The sequence below is a fragment of the Nannospalax galili genome, unplaced genomic scaffold, assembly GCF_000622305.1.
Source record: "Nannospalax galili isolate Female #2095 unplaced genomic scaffold, S.galili_v1.0 scaffold305, whole genome shotgun sequence".
In the NCBI taxonomy this organism is placed as follows: Eukaryota; Metazoa; Chordata; class Mammalia; order Rodentia; family Spalacidae; genus Nannospalax; species Nannospalax galili.
In genome coordinates, this window is record NW_008356258.1 from 3,919,156 (window position 1) to 3,937,748 (window position 18,593).

Here is an 18,593-nt window from a genome sequence, read left to right on the forward strand (position 1 = left end):
ACCCCACCTCAAAAAAACCAAAAAAAAAAAAAAAAAAGGTGGTAAAATAGAATTCCCTGGGACAGTGCATAACCTGAAAAATCTGATGTTTTATATAATGTGAAGTAACTTAGATTAGAGCATAGACTGATCTCAACATATGGAATATGGGCTAGAGCTCAACCAGGAAGGCAGGGACAGAAGAATCAATTTGGAAGTGAAGAGTACAGACAAGTTACTTTAAATCATGAGCTTCAGTGAGACATCAAAGAAGGGATTGTAGTTGAAGGACCAGATGGGGACTGAAGAGGAGAAAGGAGAGGCATCCTCTAGATCGGGCATAGTTCTGTGTGCTGTGTCCTCTTACTGTAAATCCTTAGTAGGGATAACATTGCTTTGGTTGTAATAATGCTACAGTATGATGTGCCTGCTGTATGTATTGAGTGTGTGCTGTGCTACAGGAAAACCTTGCTGGCTTATTCGATGGCTCTCTATTGTTAACTTGAAATCACCAGGATAGGAGCATTTACACTTTGGAAATGGGCAGACGGCACAGATAAGAGCTCCCTCCTGGAACCCTCAGCTCTACTCCTCAAGAGCCATATTACATATTACAACATGTAATCATCTTTACCACTGAAGAACCCAAAACTTAAAGTGAAAGCTGCGCCTTTTAAACATCCTTTAACTTCTGTAATTTTCCAAAGTTGAGCTATTTGGCAGCACCCATGCCTGACAGCTTAATTGAATGCCCACTCTAAGTGAATTATAGTCTTTCTTATTGCATTGAAAAACAATTCTGAATGAGCTGAGAGAAGTAGCTTAGAGCATCTGCTAATGTTAGTTCCTTCAAATGCAGGGATTATTTTCTGAATTTGCTGACTAGAAGTTATGAGGTGGTTTAGTCAGCTCCTGAGGAAAGTCATTGAACAAAGGGGAAGTGGAAGATGTGGGAGAGAGGAAAGGATTGTTTCAAAATATGTAATTCATACACCATTCTTTAGTGAGTTGGTAGGAAGTTAACTGAAACACTCCTGTGTACTCAAATGGATGTGTAGGATTGGAGAGGTAGTTTAGCTCAGAGGTAGAACACTTTACATAACAGACATAGGATGGGACAGGATAGAATAGAATCACTTCTATATCTATTCTATAGAGAGAAGGTTCACTTCATGGTGACTGGGAACTGAAGTCAGGAGTAGGGAGAGCTGAGGTCCCTAAATTTCCCTCAAGGGCATGTCCTCAGTGACCTAACTTCCTTCCACTTGTTAAAGGTTCCACCCTCTTCCAGTAGTGACGTGGACTGAGGACCATGCCTGTAGTTCATGTCCTTTGGGTGACATTCTACCCCCAAACTCCAGCACTGTCATAAGGTGCAACAGGGAATGGGGCAGGTGTTACTCCTTCCTTCAGAGCTTGAAGTTTACAGTTAGACAGTTAAAGTATGATGTGATGAGGGATGGAGGTTTCTAAAGAATTTTAAGAGAAGACATGATCCATGTGAACCTAAAGCGTAATTATCTTCACTTCTAAACTCTGGTATGTTAAAGTCTAATTAAAAAGAAACAGTGTGGAGCCAGAGTGACGGTTCAGTGGTTAAGAGCCCTTGCTGCTCTAGCAGAGGACCAGTTTCGTTTCCAGCACCCACATCATGTGGTTCACAAATGCCTGTAATTACAGCTACAGGGGATCTAATGCCTTCTTCTGGCCTCCACAGTCATCTGCACACATGTGTGCATACATATATAGACACACACACACAAACACATAAATAAAAATAAGTAAATAAAAAAATTTTGAGTCAGGATTTCACTATGTAGCCCAGGCTGACCTGCCAGATCTGGTGAAATTAAATCAAGCTGGGCGTGGTGGTGCATGTCTGTAGTCCCAGCACTTGGGAGGTGGATCTCTGTGAGTTCAAGGCCAGCCTGGTCTACATAGTGAGTTCCAGGACAGCTGGGGCTACAGGGAGACCCTGTCTTAAAAAGAACAAAAAAAGAACAAAAAAAAGAAACAATGTGTGTATTAGAAAAATGTAGTTTAGTCTTTCTTCTATCTCTGATTACCTTTATGATATGTCCACCTTCAACTTTCTTATCTACAAAATGGGAGTGATAAGATTTGTCCTCTCAGGAGCACCAGAGAGAGTACACATGAATGTGCTGTAAAAAATACTGAACATTTCATCATCTCACAATGCAAAGTGAGTTGTAATTTACTGCCACTCATTAATAACTCATTCGTGCACTCATTTACTCAGTAGACATTAATTTAGCACCTGCTTGGTTCAAGATACCATGTTAGACCCTCTCCTTGCCTCGCTAACGTCTCACATATAGGTTGGGGTGGGGGGTAAGAGGAAATGTGCATTCCTTGGTCCCCTGGCTTCAGTCTAAGGGCTCGCCTCCTTGGGATTTGGAAGTGGTCAGGAAGAACAGGAGTGAGAAGCCTTGAATTCAAAATTCCCTTTGTGCTTCATAGGCTAGCTTAGTAGCTAGAAAAACTAATTTAACTATCTTATGAGATTATTCCTAAATTATTTATAGCCTCTTTTAAATTCATGTTGCTTATTTTAATAGCCAGTACAAGTAACTGTGAAATGAAATCTTTTACATCAAGGTAGACAGGAAAAGATTTTATTAGTAGTACTATATGTGTTTTTTTATATATATTTGTTATGAAGGAAATCACTTTCATTACATATTTACAATCCTCTGTGTATGTGTGTGTGTATGTGTGTGTGTGTGCATGTGTGTATAGGATTGAACGTGTGTGCATAGGATTGAACCCAGGGTCTTATACATGTTAGGCAAGTGCTTACTCCTGAGCCACATCACCAGCCTTCTTATTTAGAATACTTTATAAAGAGATAGGAGAGACTTTTCTATAGACTAAATAAAATTTACTAAGAAGCTGAAGAAGTAAAACATAATCCCAAATAATTTGTAACTTCTATAATTTCCATTTATTTTATTTTCAGCACAAGACACTTTCCAAACACTTGAACATTGGGCATGATGATGATACATCATTAACGTCTAGTTCAATGACCAGTGAAAACTAATCAGCATCAGCTGTTCCTAAGAGTATGCTATGGCTCCCTCTCATCTTCAGGAGGAACACTGATCTTGAAGTGCTTTCAAACACTGTAAGAAAAAATGATGATCAGGACTCTCTGTCAAGACAAAAGTTGCTCATTAAAATGGGGGTGGCTGTAAGTGGAATACTTGCTTAGCACAAGGCTGCGGGGCAGGGCAAGAGGAGATGGGGAGTAGAGAGGTGCATTTGATCTTTAGCACCAGAGAAGAAGGAAGGAAGGGAGAAAGAGAAGACAGAGAGGGAGGTTTTTTAGGACAATATTATGGAATTTAGATGGTAGTGCCTGGCTTCTTTTTATTTTCGTTTTAGTATATATTTGTGATTTGTGTCTGTGTGAGTACAGGTGCACATATTGGAGTCAGAGGACAATTTTCCCGAGTCAGTTCTGTCTTTCTGCTCTGTGGGATTTGGGAATGGAACTCAGGTCACTTGCCCGGTGAATGCTTGCTTATGTGGCAAGTGCTTTTACCTGCTGAGCCAGCTCACTGGGCTATGCCTGTTTTATCTAGCCTTGTTCAAACAGTGTTAGGCTAACTGGTGTTTCTCCAAACCCATGATTTTATTTACGACTGGGAGAACAAATTCAAGTTAATGGTACTCTAAGAGCCAGACCACATATTCCTGGAGGCCCAGCAGAGGCTGTGGAACCTCTTTCCAGCAGTGTGCTCTTTTACAACGTTGATCCACTGCCCTGCTGACCTGCTGTTGGCAGCTTCTGAGCCTCTCTCATTCATTTCAAATGGATGGCTTCCTGCCCCAGGCTCTGGAGTCGGGTTCACAGGGTCTGACTGAATGTTCTCCCATGGTTACTTCTTATGCACAGCACCAAAAATGTGCTGGTGGTTTTGGCTCCTAGAACTCCCTTCTTCCAGCAGCACCTGCATGTTCCAGGAGGCAAACGGAATCTTTGTAACAAGACAGCCGAGACTTCTACTAATGCACTATGTTCTCCATTTCTCTTCTGTCATCAATCCATCCCTGCTGCGTCTGCTAGGAACAGAATAGTCTTTATCTTTAGCAAAAATAAACAAAAGGTTAAATTAAATGAAGGAGAGCCACAGACAGCGTTTGTCCCTGCCCGGACCTGAAGGACACCAAATCATTATTCATCTACTTGGCTCAGGTGTTTCTTACCCACAGCCCTCTCCTCGCCCCCCACTCCTGCTTCGGCATCCCCCACCTGATTGCTTCAGAGACATGGCCAATTTTACATAAGCAAGGAACCACAGCAGTGAGGTTTTCTTTAAGGTTGCTTCTTTTGTTTCCGTTCCATTCCCAGTTATAAAGCTCTTGCTTAAAAAAAAAAAAAAAAAAAAAAAGCAGTGTGTGTGTGTATGTGTGTGTGGTGAGAGGGGTGCATGCCACAGCACACATGTGAAGGTCAGAGGACAACTTTGTAGAGTTGGTTCTCACCTACTTTAAGTGGCTTCCAGGGACCCAACATGGGTTGTCAGACTTGTGCTACAAGCACTTTTACCAACTGAGCCATCTCTCCTGCTCAGACGCTTGCCTTTTAATTGGTTCTGATTACTCATCATGTTAATGCCATGCTTTTATTTACCAATTTTTTGAGACTCATTTTGTGTGCCAAGCCATCCTTCTGTCTCATCCTTCCAGCGTGCTGGAATCATAGGTGTTGCACCACTATACCTCCTTTTCGAATGTTTCTGAAAAGGCATTTTTTTTGTTGTTGTTGTTTTTCAGTTTAAAGGCCCTGGGTTTACTCTTACTACCTTTGAAAAGCTGTCCACAAAGTGAACATTGTAGAATTCTTTCTTCATATGTCCTTCAGTTTTGCTCTAATCAGGAGACCCAAAACAAATCACAAAAGCATACACCTCTCTTTATTAAAAGGCTAATCCCACCTTCCTTGTTCCCCTACTACAAATACCAACTCATCTTAGTTATCTTTATATTTACTTTTATTTGTCTGTTTATTTGTTTTGAGCCTGGTTCTCACTATTGTTGCCCATGCTGGCCTATTGCTCAGTAAGAACGTATGCTTAGCACATGTGAAGCCTTGGGTTCAATCCCTAGCACTGAAAAGGAGAGAAACAACACATTCCCAGGCTACGGAAGTTGGATTGTTCTTTTGATGAAACTGAGATATCGCATTCCACAGTACTTAATTTCTGTGCTTTTATCATTTATTTTTAGGTACCAAAGGAAGAAACAAAGGAGAGTTTACAAATCTTCAGGGGGTAGCCGCATCTACAAGTGGAAAGATATTAATTGCAGACAGTAACAACCAATGTGTACAGGTATATCCCACTCGTGTGCCTGTAGCCACTTACATCGATAAAATAGATATAGGTGCATATTTCTCTATTTTAGACGTAGGGTAAATGGGGTGAGCAAGAAACTTAAAATGATGCAGGTCTCTTAAGCAAGGTTGGCATGTTCTGACCAGCAGTGCATGTGACAAATTTCTTGCCTTTTTCTCCCTCAGCATCTTCTGTGCTAGTTCAGATTCTAATGAATGTAAATTTGTTATACAGATATTTTCCAATGATGGCCAATTCAAAAGTCGTTTCGGCATCCGAGGGCGCTCCCCTGGGCAGCTGCAGAGGCCCACTGGGGTGGCCGTGCATCCCAGTGGGGACATTATCATTGCAGATTATGATAACAAATGGGTTAGCATCTTTTCTTCAGATGGGAAGTTTAAGGTAAGGTTGACTACCATTTGACCACTACATAGAAGGAACATGAAATGTGATATTAACTTATGTTTTTCTTTGTCAGATTCAATCCAATATTCAATAATAATTCTACAGTGGCATCTCAGTATTATGAAGTGAGAGTAACACTGATAATTTTATAAACTTGCTCATATACGTATACACATCGATACACACATCTCTCCACTTACCCATATATACACACACATACACACCTGTATATACACATATACACACACAAGCACATCTCTCACACACATATACACACATCTGTACACATACATCTATTCACTCACACATATATACACACATACAAACACACATCTATGCATGCACATATATGTATATGTGTATTTATGTGTATGTATATATATCCTAAATGTGGTTTTTGTTTATAAAGTAATAATTCTTTTTTGCTTAATTACTTTGAAAAAAACAGATTTAGAAGAAAAATTTTTATTTCCTGAGTTCAGTGAAAAAAACAGCCTTCTGCAAAGAGCTATGAAGAGGCAGTTTGTGATTCTCAAATTATCTCCAGGTTTTCATAAAGTGCCTTCTACGTTCTCAGGCCTGCAGTGGAAGATACTTGGAGGCTGGATTTACAGAAAAGATGAGGCCGGTTCGCTGACCCTTGCGGGACCCATCATTTGATGGATGAACTATCACCTAGTATTGCCTTTTGCAAAATGTAAAAATGGCGTCTTTGTTAGTCGTCTTTCTGTTGCCATATCCAGATGCCTAAGAAAACCACCTTTTGAGAAGTAAAGATTTCTTTTGGTCCACAGTTTTAAAGGCTTCAGTCCATGGTCACTTGTCCCTGATGGCCCTGTGCTGAGGTGGAGCACATGGTAGAGGAAAGCAGGAGAAAGAGGAAGTGATCTTAGCCACTACCTCCTTCAAGGGCATACCCCAATCACCTAACTTCCTTTACTCCACCTCTGAAAGGCTCTACTGCTGGGGACTAGGCCTTTGACACCTGGGCCTTTGGGGGATAGTCAAGATCCAGACCGTACTGGCTTCTGTTTCTTCAGCAAGTCACCAAAGAGTAGGGGGAGCCCAATGTTGATGATAGGATTCTCCCCTCAGGTGCTATCAAAGAGCTGCTCTCATTCAGCCAGTCTTGCACATTTAGTCACAAGACTGTGAGATACCTTGTCAAAGATCTTTTGGAAGGCCACACGAGCTGTGCCCTCTACAAACCCCCATTCAGGCTACTGAAGGCTTTGAATTCATTTGACAACATGAACTTTAACTCCAATCAACCACTGGAATCCTAGTTTTGTGCTTATTAGCTTTTTTACCTTTGGCAAATTATATAATTTCCTTGAGTGCTTAAAATTGGGAGTTTAAAGGCATCTATCTCAGGGTCTGGAGAGATGGCTCAGTGGTTAAGAACACTGGTTGTTCTTGCAGAGACCCAGGTTCAAATCCCAGCACCCACATGACAGCTAACAACTGTCCGTAACTCCAGTTCCTGGGGATCTGATGGCCTCTTCTGTCTTTCGTGGGCATTGCACGACACAGGTGCACTTACCTACATGCAGGCAATACACTCATACACATAAAAATAATAAAATATTTTAAAAAAGACATCTATCTCATGGAATTTGAATTAAAATTAAATGAGACTTTATTTCTGGATTTTTATATGGGCCTCACACAAGATAAGCATTTTTGAAATGATCTTTTCCATGCCTCTTGTAACCCTGCCAAAACACAAAGTCTGTATGACCAGCTGTGACTTGGCCTTCACGGCCTCATGCAGGTGTCTGGTCGCCATCATATCACTTCCTTCTCTAAAAGTTTGAAGGGTGTTTTTCATGTCCTGGAACCTTGAAGGTGGGGCTCACTCAGTTTCTAACTGGAGGAACTTAAAGTCTTTGGATTGACATGTCACCTCACAGTATTTATGAGATGAGTTACTTAGGTAATCATTTACTCTCATACGAGAGCCTTGGTTATACGTGGGACAGCATCTTTTCAATCTAGGAAAATAAAAGATCGTCCCTTTTATTCTAAATATTGCGTGCAGTCCTTCAGTAGCCCTTGAAGTTTGTGTTCCATTAGAAATTTGATAGCACCATGTAGTGGGCATACAGAAAGATCTACTGGCTTTCTGTATCTCTCAACTTTTGTGTTTTTATAGTTGTTCTTGTGGGAAGACTTACCCAAATGTGACAACCATGATATGAAAACAGAGAAAACTATTCACTGTTCTCTGTGAAGTATTCCTCTGGTTTGGAGGAAACTCATTTGTTCTTATTTCAGACTCCAGTAAAATGATTCTCTATTGGTACATCCAGGAGCTAATACTATTATAGCTTTCACATAATGAGCAAGAGTTTGATCTAAGAGAGAAGGCTCCCTGATTGAGGCCTTTTGCATCCAATGCTCAATAGATCAATATCTTTAACAGATACTCCTGGGAGAACTGGAATCTTTGAGTTGGGATGCTATTAGGAGAGCAGCATAAACTCTAAAGAGCACTCATGCCCCCTAGAGGACTGGAGAAAGGGCAGGGCCTGCTGCAGTAACCCCCTTTTTAGGATAAGTATGGACTAGACCCATTGAGATAAAAGGATAGCACGTGAAAACACTTGAGTACTGTAAGCAGAGATCATCCAGGTGAGCAAATCTAGAACTATGTATCAAGAGAGCTTTATTTTTGCTGCTTTGATGGGACTCAGTAAAATTAGCAGAACACCAGACTTAACTTTTACAACAATACAGTCTTTGTATTTATTTCCAATTGTTTCAGATATGTAACATCTTATCTCCTCATTTCTTAGCCCAATTTTGAGTCTTCTCTGCCTCCTTTAATGTTTTCCCTTTTGTCTTCCCTCGTGGCTCATATCTTCCAGCCCTGATGGGAGTCTTTGGTGGTCAGAATGTATATTTCGTGTAAATATGGTACATTCTTTGACCACCATATTCTAAAATGCCTTATCTCTTCCATCTCCAACTTGCAAGCCTTTTGTTGAGTTAAATCCATGCCAAATGCGTGGATTCTTACTTTATAGAATTCGGTGCAGCTAAACTGAGAATGATTGTGTGAGGTAGAAGAAAAGGAAGTTTGGGTTCAACATTTAAATTTTTCTCTCAGATCTGCCCTAGTTGTCATCACATAATAGAATTGAGACAATTCTTTAGTTTCTGTTTTTATTCTAGGTAATTATCTACTTAGTATTATATGGTTGAGTCATTCTAAGAAAGTACTGTTGTTCATAATGTTAGGTAGTAATAATATTAGGTAGTAATGGTCAGAGTGCCAGCTCTTCTTTTGATCTGTGCAGGCATACCTTCCATTCAGACATGAAAGAACACATGCCATTTCCTCAAACACTGTTAAGTTAGAGCCTCCTTGATCTTTGGGCTACACTGCAGAGTCGGTATCAGATAGCAGCTCCCCTTGCCTGAGACAACCGCTGTTGTCTTTCAATGTAATTATGTCTCTCTGCTCTAAGGAGATCAACTCTGAATCCCCGTCATTTATAAACTTAGAAGAATAAAGACTCACACTAAGTCTGAATCAGTACTGTGGGAAAACTCCATTCCTACACTAGGAAATGAATAATACACACATGGCTCACATCAGATTTCTGTTATGCAGTACTAATGTGGAGAGAGGAAACAAGGGCTCATTGCAGAATCTATGAGATGTATTTGGGGATAGTTTTTCATTTAAAAAATGCATAAAGCTAAGGTTTTATGTATTATTAAATGTAATGTAATATGTACTTATTAATGTAATATAAATATGCATACAAAAAAGTATAAAATAAAAAAATAAGAGTTACTCCTGATAACACAAACTCAACTTTCTAAGCTACATACACTTTGGTGTCTCACTTTTCCTCCTAAAGGACAGTTCCCCTCAGTCTCCATAGAAGGACTGGTTCCAGGAACCCTTTAGACACCAAAACTCCAGGATGTTCGAGTTCCTCCTGTAAAGTGGTGTAGAGTTTGTATATCATCCATACACGTCCTCCTTAGATATTGCATCACTTCTAGATGACTTATACCTAATACAAAGCAAATGCCTTGTAGATCGGTTATGCTGTACAGCTTAGGGAATAGTGATAAGAGAAAAAGACTGCATATGTTCAGTAAAGACACAAGTGGATTTTTCCGCATGAATATCTTTGATCTGAGCTTTGTTGAATCTACAGATGAGAACTGAAGTATATGGAGGGCTAACTGCATAACTATATATGTGGTATAAGGTTGATAAATAAATTATCTAAGACTGGGGCTGAGAGATGACTCAGCAGTTAAGAGCACTGACTGCTCTTACAAAGGACCCAGGTTTGGTTCCCAGCACTCACATGGCAGCTAACATACATCCCTAACTCCAGTTCCAGGGTATCCAACATCCTCTTGTGGCATCCATGGACATTGCACCCATGTGGTTTACTTACATACAAGCAGGTAAAATGCTCATACACATAAAATAAAAATAAAAAATTTTAAATTGTTTTTCCTCCTTTTGAATCCTGAAAAATGGAAGCATTTAATCATTATGAGTTAGGTAGGGGCTTGAGAGATGGCTCAGTCAGTAAAGTGCTTGCTGTGAAAGCATGAGGACCTGACTTTGATCCCCAAAACCCATAATGGTAGTGCATGTTTGTGATCCCCAGACTGGTGAGGCAGAAATGAGCAGATCCATGGGGCTACCTGGACAGCCAGCCTAGCCTATTTAGCAAGCCAATGAGAGACCATGTCTCAAAAGACAAGATGGAGGCCTCCTAATGAATGATAAATCCAAAGCTGACCTCTGGTCTCCACACATGTGCACACCCACACAAGCATGCACTCACAGGTCACATAGATACACACAAATAATAACAATCATGATTGGACTGGCATATAATGATTCTATATTTTTGTTTTTTTAATGTATTCAACAAATAGTTGTTGATTACCACTTACATACCAACCAGTGTGGTAGGCTCTGAGTACAGTGGTGGATAGATAGGCATGACTTCCAACCATGTTGAATTTAATTCTAGTAAATTTTAATGGTACATGACTGCAATTTGATGCCAGTTGTGATATCTAACAGTGACAGTGATGGTTTCTATTTAGTGGCTGTTTACTGTTGCTTTGCTTACACTAAATCTTTGACATTGTTTTATTTACTAACCATTTGGATATTTTTAAAGTTGCTTTCTAAAACTTTGTTTGAAATATATAATGAATCTTAACACTAAAGAAACAGAATCTGTTTGTGCAGTTTCAGATGTGCTCAAAGTAACCAACAGAAACCAGACAGTTTTTTGACTCCTAATCCCATGATTTTCATTTAATGTCCCTTTAAAGGGTCACTGAAGCCCCAAGCTAGGAAATTCTAGAACAATTTTGGTGGCAAATGGTTTTAAAAAATAAGACATTTATATAAATGCTAGTAGCAGATGATGATTATGACAGGACCAGTTTTTTATGGAACAAAAGACCATTGTGGCACACAAGTGACTGTATTTCCCAGGTTTGAAGATTCAAGTAAATGTTTGGGTTGGTTCTGTAGTGCTTTAAATTTTAGCATCTGTACTCATTTTCTGTACTTGTTTCTAACAGACAAAAATTGGATCCGGAAAGTTGATGGGGCCCAAAGGAGTGTCTGTGGACCGCAATGGGCACATTATTGTGGTGGACAACAAGGCGTGCTGTGTGTTCATCTTCCAGCCAAATGGGAAAATAGTCACCAGGTTTGGTAGCCGAGGAAATGGGGACAGGCAATTTGCAGGTACACTTGATGGTAATATGTAAACCCCCTTTTCAATGCTGCTTTTGCTCACATTTGCATGATGCTTGAACATGTTGAAGGTGCTACATCCCGTGTATGTGCTGACTTTGGGGATGAAACCAAAGCCTAGTAGATTCTTCTCGGTGATCCCTCCTTAGTAAGTTGACCTATGCAGACTCTGTGTGGTTTTTACTGATAGAAGTTTAAAATGCAGGTGTTGAATTCTCAGATATTTGTATTAAGTAAAATAATACATTTTAAAATAAAATATTTTTAAACCAGGCATGGTGGCACATGCCCTTAATCTCAGCACTTGGGAGGCAGAGGCAGGTGGATCTCTATGAGTTCGAGGCCAGCCTGGTCTACATAGCAAGTTCCAGGCCAGCTGGGGCTATAGGAAGACCTTGTCTCAAAAAGACTAAAAAAAAAATTTTTAAGTGAAAGTGTCTGAAGAACAGTAACTCCTGTTTCCTGAGGCTGCAGTTTTCTTTAAAGAGCCTTGGCTAAATTTATTGCACTTTTGTAGGTTATTATAAGAGTTATTGTAGTTATTAAAAGCGTTCAGGATATTTGCTGAGAGCAGAGAAAGCAGTCTTTTTTACTTTCTGATGTGCCACTTTGTAGTCAAAAGCTATTCTGATTTACACATCTGCAAGAAAAGGCTGAGCATGGTTCAATGATTTTCTTTTTCAAAGGATGCTTGGGGGATTTAACATTGTTTTGCAAAATCCTTCTTTTCTCTCAGTCTCTAGTTCTTAATGCTGCCCAGACTCTGAACAGTCGCTCAATATGATGAAATACAGATTTTTCTGCTTAGTTTTTAAATACAAAACATTTTGGAGCCCCTTTCCTAGTGTTTAGAGTTAGCATGCCTTTTCTTTGTGGGAGGTGAGGGTTCCTGCTCATGCACTAATTAAACAAAAAGTATCACATATTCAGAGAAGCTGGCAGGTGTAACTTTCAGATGGCAACAGGGATGAAATGCTGACTGCTCCTGGCCACTCCTAGTTGCTTGATCCGGGAGAGGTTAGAGTCTACAGTTACAGTGTAGAATTATATCGGACCATCTGCAGCTATAAGGATGGTTTTTCAAGGATGAGGTCTCTGATTCTTTGTTAAATAATCAGTATATTCACTTTGTCTTGTGTCGCAGTAAATGCTGTGTTGTAGTAATTTTTGAGGTTGGAGCCTTCATGTGTTCTTTCCCATTTTTATTGCAGGTCCCCATTTTGCAGCTGTAAATAGCAATAATGAGATTATTGTTACAGATTTCCATAATCATTCTGTCAAGGTACTATTAGCACCTCAGTTGTTTTTCTTTTTTAACTGCTTTTATAGAGAAATTTGTCTCAGAAAAATCACACAAAACACTTAGATGCTCAGAACTTAATGGAATTAACCTAAAAGATATCTTACTTCAGCTTAAAAAAATGAAGGTTTTAGGCCAGGCATGGTGGCGCACGCCTTTAATCCCAGCACTCGGGAGGCAGAGGCAGGTGGTTCTCTGTGAATTCAAGGCCAGCCTGGTCTACATAGTGAGTTCTAGGCCAGCTGGGGCTACAGGGAGACCCTGTCTCAATCAAAAAAAAAAAAAAAAAAAAAAAAAAAAAAAAAAAAAAAAAGAAGGGTTTAATATGGACTTAATAGACTTGTGAGAATCAGAGAAGTGACTAAATAGTGCTCAGTTTCCTAGTTTGAAACTGGTAGGAATGAGCATGACTTGAAAATTAAATTTGAAAAACCATTGCTTGAACAAAGAGGCAGAATTTTCTGATGATTACTCCTTTGTCACTATTCAGCAAACCCAAAATCGCTTTTAAAATTTTCTGTACCATAAGGCCTTTAAAACAAAATTAGATGTTAAAACTCTGCTACAGAAACAGGCTTGGGGGAGTGGGTTAGGAATTGCCCAGTGTCCATTTGTATAGTGTATTACATATTTCTTAAGAGTCTTCACATTCAGTGTAACTTAAAAAATGAGGCCCCCTCTCACAGTACATCTTTCTTACTTTGCGGTCCTCACTTTGAGTTCTTTATTATGATAAAATCAAGAAAGTCACTATATTTAGTAATTTACAGTCGAGTTTCTCAATGAGTGATGTGTGCTTCATTGACAGAATGTAGGTGGGCATAGCTGTGAGCTGGCAAACATACTGATTTCAGAGTTTCATTTAGTTTTAGGATTTCTTGGCCTGAAAGTGTAACTCAGTGGTACAGCATTTGCCTAGCATATGCAAGGCTGTGGGTGCAATCCCCCTGGGGGGGGGATGAAATATATGAAAAAAAATATAGAATTTTCAGCTTCCTGTTAATACCGAGTGATGCTGATTTACACTTCTAAGTGATCTAAAGTTTTCCTTACATTCATTCAAATTTTTCAAAGTGTATTATTTCTTTTTTTAAATTTTATTATATGTATATGAGTGTATTGCCTGCATGTAGGTAAATGTACCCATGTCATGCAGTGCCTAAGGAGGTCAGAAGAGGATGTTGGATCTCCTGAAATGGGAGTTACTGATGGTTGTTAGCTGCCATGTGGGTGCTGGGAACTGAACCTGGGTCCTCTGCAAGAGCTGCCAGTTCCCTTAACCTCTGAGCCATCTCTCCAGCCCCCAGAGTCTGTTATTTCAAAGGGAATATAATAAAGAAAGAGCACAGGGTGGTAGACCACAGGGTGGTAGAACAACAGCTAAAGTTTACACTTTGAGACAACCATCCAGCGAACAGTTAATAACAGCTTTTCAGTGTTAATAACTGGAATAGCAGAGTAAGGGACAGGACTTTAATCCCAAGGGTTTTCTACCTTCTAGACATTTCACTGCTTCATTTCCACATGAGACAGCTTCATCTGAGGAAATGGAACGACACTGAGCTTTTCTGATGGGTGCCAAGTTCCAATGCAGAGTAGAACACAGTGAGCTGTGGGGACAGAGCAGGATGAGGGGAAGGACCCACTGTTGCTTTACTCAGACTGCTCCTGTCAGTGTTTCTCTGATTACTGCTTTAGGGAAATAAGCTGCATTCTCTGCAGACACTGCTTCTCTGGAGATGTCTTGATAAAAGGAAAAGGATGGTGGAATAAAGTTGATTTGGATGGGTGGAGGAAGAAGGAAATGGAGAGCAAAGAGGCAGCAGGAAGTAGACTCGTGCCTGTCTCTGAGGGGCCACATGGGTCCTGAAAAATGAGTGTAGGCACAAGAGGCCAATACAGTCTCCCATCATAGTTCCTTCTGTAGGAGAACTGATTCTTCAACTACAGAGCATTCAGCAAGATGAAAACCCAGATAGATCCTAACAGTGGAAGAATAGCAAATGCCCACCCTCCACTGAAAGTCAGTTATTAATGGAGTTGCTCTTTTCTGCTAAGCCCCACAGTGGCCTCAAAGCTTTTCCTGTCCACTGCTGCAGGCAGCCTCTGTGAAGCAGCTGGTATTGGTATGTGGAAGGACTTCTAGTTACCAGCCTTGACTGACTCTCTAGAAAGAAATAAAACCTATGTAAGTAACCAAAATGTAAGGCAGATAGCAACAAACAATTTCATAGAAATGGCTACAAAAGTTGTAGTTTCTGGAAATAATAAGAGATCCCCTGAGGGCTGGGGATATGGCTCAGTGGTAGAGTTCCTGTTTAGCATGTGCCAGGCCCTGGGTTCAAACCCCTGCACCAAGATGGGAGAGCTATAATTATGAATGTCAGAGAAAACTTCCAAGTGGAGGTAAGAACGTAATTGTTGGCATGAACAGGGTTTTGAAAATGAAAAAGGATCGTCAACATTATTTTTTTTAAATCTTTCTACACATACAAAACTAAAAGCAAAGCTATAAAAATTATTTCAGTTCATTCTGCCTCTTAAATTGTGTTCCTCTGAGTAAATTATAAGTAATCATTAAATGACATTTAGATGAGAAACAAAATATGAGACGTTTATAATTATTAAAGCTCTGAAAATGAATTTTCAGGATTGTAGATATAAATCATTTCAATTATTTAAGCTCACTTTTCATCTTAAGAAAATTATAGTCCTTGTTTTGCTTTGTTTTTCTCTTCTTTTTGACAACCACTACATGTAACATGTCTGGAATACTTTGGCTTTGTTGCCCATATGACAGCAGTTAGCAGTAGTTCTGAATTCTTGGCTAGTAAATGTAAAAACAGCATTTATACATCAGAGTTAATAAGTACTGTATTATAGTTGTGCTTTTAGCTGTCTGTGTTACAATATTATTGGGAGGTATGTTCTAAGATCCCTAGTGGATACCAAAGCACAAATAGTACAAAATTCTATATATGCTGTTTTGTCCTATACATGCATACTTATGATAAAGTTTAATTCATAAATAAGACACAGAAAGCAATGGTGTTAGTTCTGTTCCTGTGACAAAAGACAAGAGAAAAACAACTTACTGGAGGAAAGGGTTGTTTTGGCTCATGGTTGTAGCAGTCTCGGTCCTGATCACTTGCAGAGACAGAGACAGAAAGAGAGAGGGGCTGGGGCAAGTTATGCCCTTGGAGACACACCCCAGTGACTACTTCCTCCAGCAAGGCCACACTTCCTTCAGTGTCGACCACCTCCTAAATAGTCCATTCATGATGAGATCACAGCCCTGTGATGTACTCACTTCCCAGTAACCCCATCTCTGACAATACTGCATTTGGGGACTGGGCCTTCAACACCTGAACCTTTGGGGACACACTGCAGATTCAAGCCATCGCAGCATTTAACAGTAGTAACTGACTATAAAATAAAACAATTATAGCAGTATACTGCAGTAGAAGTTATTCAAAACGTTTATTCCTGGGATTTTTCACTTATTCTGCCACAGTTGCAGGTAACTCAAACTGAGGAAAGTGAACCTGCAGATAAGCAGGGACTACTCTGTGTGTTTTGTTTTAGTCACAAAACTAATAAGGCAAGCTGTATGCGTGTCTGTAAATCCTAGCACTTGAAAGGCAAAGGCAGAGGTGTTGGCGGAGCAGGAGAATCAGGAACTTGAAGCCAGCCTGGGCTATCCATTGAGACCCTGTCTTAAACAAACATCAAAAGACTCCAAACAACAACAAAGTAAAGCAAATTCTGGCATACTTTATTCCAATATGAAAGAGAAGCCCTCATGCCAAGAAAATCATGCTGAGTGGGAAAAATAAGCACAAACCACCAAAAGAATCATTTGTAGGAATTGATAAAGGAAGGATCATAGGATAACAATGTCCTCACCAACATAAGTATATGCTCATTGGTCTTTAAAACTACGATGTTGGGCTACGTGTGGTGGCACAAGCCTTTAATCCCAGTGCTCAGGATGTACAGGTAGGCAGATCTCTGTGAGTTCAAGGCCAGCCTGGTTTATATAGTGAGTTCTAGGCCAGCTGGAGCTACATAGCGAAGCCTTGTCTCAAAAAAACTGTAAGCCAGGCGTGGTGGCGCATGCCTTTGATGCCAGTATTCAGGAAGGAGGCAGAGGCAAGCAAATGTCTGTGAGATAAGGCCAGCCTGGTCTACATAGCAAGTTCCAGGCCAGCTGGGATCACAAGGAAACCCTGTCTCAAAACAACAACAAACAAACAAACAAAACAAAACACCCTACAATGTTGTATGTAAATGGCCAATGACTAAGGGTCCAGGAAACTTTTAAAACACTCTCTGCTCCCTCAGTCCATTCCTCCCTCCTTTCCTCCCTCTTCCCCCACTTCTTTCCTTCTTTCTCCTTGCTGAAGATCAAACTCGGGTTTTATACATGCTGGGCAAGTGCTCTATCATTCAGTTACAGCTACATGTCTAGCCCTGAGTAGGGCATATTTTATAACATGACATCGTCGTAAAAGCTGATTGTTCTTGTTTCTAAAGAACCAAAGAGGACCCAAAAGATTTGGAGATCATCCTCAAGTTAGATCTGTGCTCAAATACAGTGAACTCTCAGAGGTCCACACATAAGAAATCCTCATTCTAAAGGTGCCTTGAACATAAGACCTGTCGATGTGATAATAAATACCTCTATGTATCTAAGTACCATGGTATTAGATGTTTAATGTCCTAGAAATATTTTAAGACCATTAAATATCATCTGAAGCATCAAGATAAAATTACGTTCATTGTGGTGTTGTCATTGAACACATTAAATTGTTCATTCAAAATCTGTAATCTGTATTTGACACATATAGAGTAACACTCTATTAATAAGCATATTCAGTTATTAAGCACAGTAACCCACTGATCCATCACATCAGGAATAAGAAATTTCCTAAAGAATTCTGTTTACCTCACATCTAACAGTTCTGTTTGTTACTTCTTCTAATTGTGAAAGTCTTAGAGTCATGTCAACTCCCTATTTTAACTATTACCTTCTCAGGGTAAATTGGAAAGCCCTTATTTATTCTTCACCTGTGACCACTGATGAATTCTTATATTCTAAGTATGAAGTCTAGCTTTCTTTCTCTTACTATGTTTATGTATGTGAAATTACAATAAATTCTGAGCATTTGGCCTTATAAAACCTTATTCTCTGATCCAACTTGAATGATAATCCATCCTGTTAGAAATGTAATGCCCATTCTTGACATTTTATTTATTCAATGAATAAAGCTATTTATTTAAAGATACAATAATATTTAATATTGTTGAAAATTATAGCTCTACTCATAACATCTTATATTTTTATAATAGGCTGTAATTTAGGACATTTAGTAAGTATTTAATAACCAGACATAACCCACAGAAAAAGAGTAATATAATAAACAATAAATCAGATTATATATAAATTGGGGAATCATAAGTGACATAGGGGCCTAGTTTGTAGACCAATTTTCTTTTTCTCAGAATGCCTCATCACAGGTCATGTTATAAATAACTTGCTCAGATACATACTTTTTAAATCTACAATATGCGTCAACTATTTTACAGTAAAATAGATTTTCGATATTTCATACAGGTATTTAATCAGGAAGGAGAATTCATGTTGAAGTTTGGCTCAAATGGAGAAGGAAATGGGCAGTTTAATGCACCCACAGGTGTAGCAGTGGATTCGAATGGAAACATCATTGTGGCCGACTGGGGAAACAGCAGGATCCAGGTATATTAGATGCTAATGTATGTGGTT

The 18,593-nt window shown here is 39.5% G+C and overlaps 1 protein-coding gene across 8 annotated transcripts in view; it reads left to right on the forward strand.

Moving 5' to 3' along the window:
- Window positions 1-18,593, forward strand: part of Trim2 (tripartite motif containing 2) — a 128,226-nt gene that overhangs the window by 103,235 nt on the left and 6,398 nt on the right. For all 8 annotated transcript variants that reach the window (XM_008854267.2, XM_008854272.2, XM_008854273.2 and 5 more), the window contains exons 7-11: window positions 5,236-5,339; window positions 5,577-5,744; window positions 11,331-11,499; window positions 12,720-12,790; window positions 18,426-18,566. In XM_008854267.2, coding sequence (XP_008852489.2) covers window positions 5,236-5,339; window positions 5,577-5,744; window positions 11,331-11,499; window positions 12,720-12,790; window positions 18,426-18,566 — 653 coding nt within the window. The remainder of the gene's footprint in view (window positions 1-5,235; window positions 5,340-5,576; window positions 5,745-11,330; window positions 11,500-12,719; window positions 12,791-18,425; window positions 18,567-18,593) is intronic.